Source organism: Labeo rohita, chromosome 14 (genome assembly GCF_022985175.1).
Source record: "Labeo rohita strain BAU-BD-2019 chromosome 14, IGBB_LRoh.1.0, whole genome shotgun sequence".
Taxonomy (NCBI): domain Eukaryota; kingdom Metazoa; phylum Chordata; class Actinopteri; order Cypriniformes; family Cyprinidae; genus Labeo; species Labeo rohita.
In genome coordinates, this window is record NC_066882.1 from 23961379 (window position 1) to 23965865 (window position 4487).

General features: G+C 40.8%; 1 protein-coding gene across 1 annotated transcript; it reads right to left on the reverse strand.

The window, feature by feature from the left end:
- Nucleotides 1-243: 243 nt before the first annotated feature.
- LOC127175786 (transmembrane protein 271-like) lies at nt 244-3957 on the reverse strand. Its single transcript, XM_051127046.1, has one exon. It carries the CDS (start codon nt 3478-3480, stop codon nt 2692-2694), a length of 789 nt encoding a protein of 262 aa, XP_050983003.1. The 5' UTR covers nt 3481-3957; the 3' UTR covers nt 244-2691.
- Nucleotides 3958-4487: the final 530 nt, after the last annotated feature.

Here is a 4487-nt window from a genome sequence, read left to right on the forward strand (position 1 = left end):
AACAAAGAGGTTGGACTGTTACAGCTGATCTGAGGTAAAATGCTCACGTCAATCAACTATTGTGGGAACGGCCTCTTTTGGTGTGATGCCACAATGACAGACATCTGAGAATGGCTCGATTTGAAAAAGGGAATATTATTTTTACAGATTAATTAAAAACCACTGCATAGATTTTTATCATTACAGGGTTGATTTGTACATACACTGCCAACACACATTAATGTTCAAACAACATGTAAAAGTGAACTTAGCATCCGATGACCCCTTTAAAGCTGGAAATAGCTTTGAATTAGAACAATAAAAACAAAGAAAATGTATGACATAAGTCATTTTTTTAGAAATGAATACTTCAATTTAGCAAAGATGCATTATATTTATCAAAAGTGGCAGTAAAGACATTTATGATGTTATTAAAGATTTCTATTTCAAATAAATGCTGTTCTTTTAAAATTTCAATTAATCAAAGACTCCCAAAATAAAATGTAATACAGTTTCCACAAAAATATAAAGCGGCACAACTGTTTTCAACGTTAATACTAATAAGAAATGTTTCTTGAGAAGCAAATCAGCATATTAGAATGATTTCTGAAGGATCATGTGAAGACTGGAGTAATGATGCTGAAAATTCAGGTTTTCATCACAGGAATAAATGACATTTTAAAATATATTCAAGCAGAAAACCGTTCTTTTAAAGTTTAAAAAAAAAAAAAATCACTATGACTATGACTTTGAAAAAAAAAAAAATCCCAAAATCATCAGGTTTTCAGTGCTGCTGTCATTAAGGCAAAAGACATTATGAAAATAGCAGCAGACTTTTAGACCCCACTCCAGTAACATCTCAGACAAAAGCTTATCTCTTTTATCGGAAAAAGCCTCATCAGAGATTTTGGTGTTGTGCCAAAGCATATAATACCCACTCAGAATAATTACCGGACTCAGGCATATTCTCAGCGTGTTTGTAATGCATATAATACCTCAGAGGAAAAGCGCAGCTCTTTGAAAATATCCCTGTGGCATTCAGTGAAATCTATTCAAAGAGATCTTTCTAAAACGCTAAACTGAAACGTATGAATGTGTTTGTTACATTAAACAACCTGCTTTGCTTTGTACACCAGATCAAACTTGACAAACCAAGCAAATCTGCATTTCAAAGACTGGGTTGTTACATATCTAATTACACGCAGGTAGAAAAAGGGTCAAGGAACCATGGCAACACCTGCTGCAGGCAGACATGCTGTCACCTCCCGAGAAGCACTGCATGCACAAACGCGTTAGTTAACCTCAACTCAACAGCAACATCAGGAGAGAGAGTAAATACACCTTTTATTCAGAAGCTAAACGTAAGCAATATGAGGGAAAACAATAGAGCCACATCCAGAAAATACATCTGCATCCCTAGTCAAAAAATACAGTATACAGGATTCCCAATGAAACTTCAATCAGAATTTAGTGCTGATCCTAAAGGGAAAACTCCTACAGGAATTCTGATTTGATTTTTTGAGTGCTATTTGGCTTTTATTGGATTTCTTGCTTCTCGATAGGCGTTTTTTTTTTTATTATTATTGGACTGGAAAAACCGTCAGTAACGATGGTCAAAAAACAAATTAAAGTTATTTTACTCTGTTTACGTCAGTGGCGATAACTAAAGTGTTGGTGGAAACCTCCAGGAGATAACCGCACTAGCAACTGATAAGTTGGACATAAACTGCTGCAAAGAAGAATTGCATGTTCTTCTGTTACTCTGGAACAACATGATGCAGAAACATTAATAACATCCCACATTCACAACACCGTTAAGCAAAAATGCTCTGTCCGATGGATAACGCCTGTCATTTTAATGTTGCCAACAGCAGTGGCTTTTTGTCTAAAACATGAAGCGATCATAAACAAATCATGAGGCTGAATATAAAGGCCTTTCAGAATACTTTTGATGTCCTGTTGTAAATCATAATAGCTCTATCGGGAATTGTATTTTTCTTGTTTTGTTTTCTGTTGGAATACTAACAGAGTTATGGTTCTTTTTCTAAATGAATAGTTCTAAATCATCACCCACACAAAACAAATATTGCATGTATACTTAAATTCTTTCAGTTTGCCTTTTATCATAGGCTGGGAACTTCCTATTTGTTTTGTGTCCTGTTGGAATCCTATACACAAACCTTTAGGATTTTGACTAGGGGTTGATTGGCATCACAATCAACCAGGAAGGTCAAAAATAAAAAAAGCAAATATTGCATGTATACTTCCAGTATGTTTACCTTCTCAATTGTTCTTTTTGGCCAATTGTTAACTTCTTTTTGTTTTGTGCCCTGCTGGAATACTGTAAGAAAATCAGGATCCTTTAGATTCCAAAAATTCCAATGGGAATCCTGTACACAAACCTTTGGGATTTCGACAATTCGGGATGAACTGAGAATACAATCAGTCAGTCAAAAGAAAAAAAAACCAAACAAACAAACAAATTTTGCATGTATATTTAATCCTTTCAGTACGTTTACCTTCTCATAGGTTCGTTTTGTAGTTTATGAACAACTGTAGGGTTTCGAGTGCTGGCTGTAACCTCCAGTGAATAAAAAGTACATTAGGCAACAGCTGGTCACCGTAATATAGAAATAATCGCGTCGATTCCAAGTTCAGCGTGCCGAATGCGTGATTGTCACTGCAAAACTGCAACTCGGTTCCTCTTTTTTGCTATTTGCTGCTCGCTTCTCCAGGGAATATGTCCTCGTAGGCAGGTGGCAACTCGTTGTGAAGCGGGTAAGAAAACGGGTACGTGTGATTAAGCTCCGGATTTCCGAGCGAGTAGCCCGGCAGCTCCATAGACGGGTGGCCCCGGCTGTGCACCTCCCCGTCCGCCTCTTCCAACGCGTGAAACACCGCCAAGTTGATGTAGGACACCGGCTGGAACTCCGTGACCACGAAGTCGCGCTCCTCGTTCAGGATGATCCGTGCGCTCCGCCTCTGCGCCCGGCGTCTCCGGTGAAACTGCGCTGTTTGGTACCGCTTAATGATCACCAGGTTCATCAGCCCCAGGAGGCACTCCAGAGTGTTAAGGATAGTGGAGACCACCAGACCCCGCTGGTACACCTTGAGCCGGTCGCACGCCGGGTTTACATCCACAGAGTCCAGGCAATAGTGCGCGTACTTCCTCTCCACCAGGGACACGGTGTCGCCATCCACCACCGCGCCCGAGAACGCCGTGAGGACCCCCAAAAGAAACACTAAGATCCCAAAGAGGAAGAAATTGGCACACCTGGGCTTGCCCCGGCAAAAGACCAGCGCCACCCCCATCAGGATCTGCCCGAGAGTCACCAGGATGCCCGAGTAGAACGCGCCGGCCGCGGTGGCCAGGTGGAAGTGCGCTCGCACCCTGGAGCCCAACGCGATGCATTTGAATCCCACGACCACGGCGCTCACGGCACACACGAAGAGCAGACTGCTGGAGACGATGGTGCACAGTCCTTTGCCACTCAGCTTCATTATAATCCTCCTCTGCCTCCTTCATCCTCCCTTGTCCTCCTCGTCGGCTCCTCTGGAAGCGCTGTCAGTTGGTGACATGACTCGCCGGTGGTTGCGCTTCGGTTCTAGGATCTCCGACTCGCTCTTATTAATTATGGATAGGCTCCTTCTGCGGTAACGGCCCCCTAAATCCAACCCAGAGGTTGTGCTCACCTTCATGACCCTGTCGCTCCATCCATCCAGTCCCCTAAGGCGATGAAGCGCATCCCTCGCGTTTGATGCCGGAGAGGGAAGTGTCCTCCCTCTCTCGCCGTGCGTTCATGCAGCACTGAGAGACCGAACTTGGGCTGGAGGCTGGAGATCAGGGGAAAGCGATCCGACCCCCTACTGGTCTCACTTACCAACTACTGAATGTGTCACACGGGCTCTCAGAGTGTTCTTCGTGATGTCACGCTTTTAAATTAGCGCCTTAGTTTAAATATAACACTGATAACAGCGCGAAATCGTCAGGCGCTCCAGAAAAGTATATTCATGACTGGGTTCAAAACTCTGAGACACCGTTACAAATGCGGGATATTTTTTTTTAAATAGTTTTTTTTTCTATTGAAATATTAATTTTCATTTAAATGTAGATACATTAACTGTCATACAACGCCAAATGTACGTGTAAATGTAAATCCAAAATGTAAAACATGTAAATCTAAAAGTTGTGACATAAAATGAAGCAACATTCTCAAATCAGGCTGGATTATATATATTATTTAAACTTTAAATGCAAATTGGTATATATCCTATTCATCTAGATAGATAGATAGATAGATAGATAGATAGGTAGACCATTGAAGTCTAAAGTTTATACACCTTGCAGATTCTGCTTCTGCTTTTTTACTAAAATAAGGATAATACAAAATGCATGTTATTTTTTATTCAGTACTTACTTGAATAAGATATTTCACATAAAGGATGTTTACATATAGTCCACAAGAGAAAACAATAGTTGTTTAATTTATAAAAACGACCCTGTAAAC

Coding starts and splice junctions, on each gene's coding strand:
- LOC127175786 (XM_051127046.1), bottom strand. CDS start 3,480: ATGAAGCTGAGTGGCAAAGGACTGTGCACCATCGTCTCCAGCAGTCTG.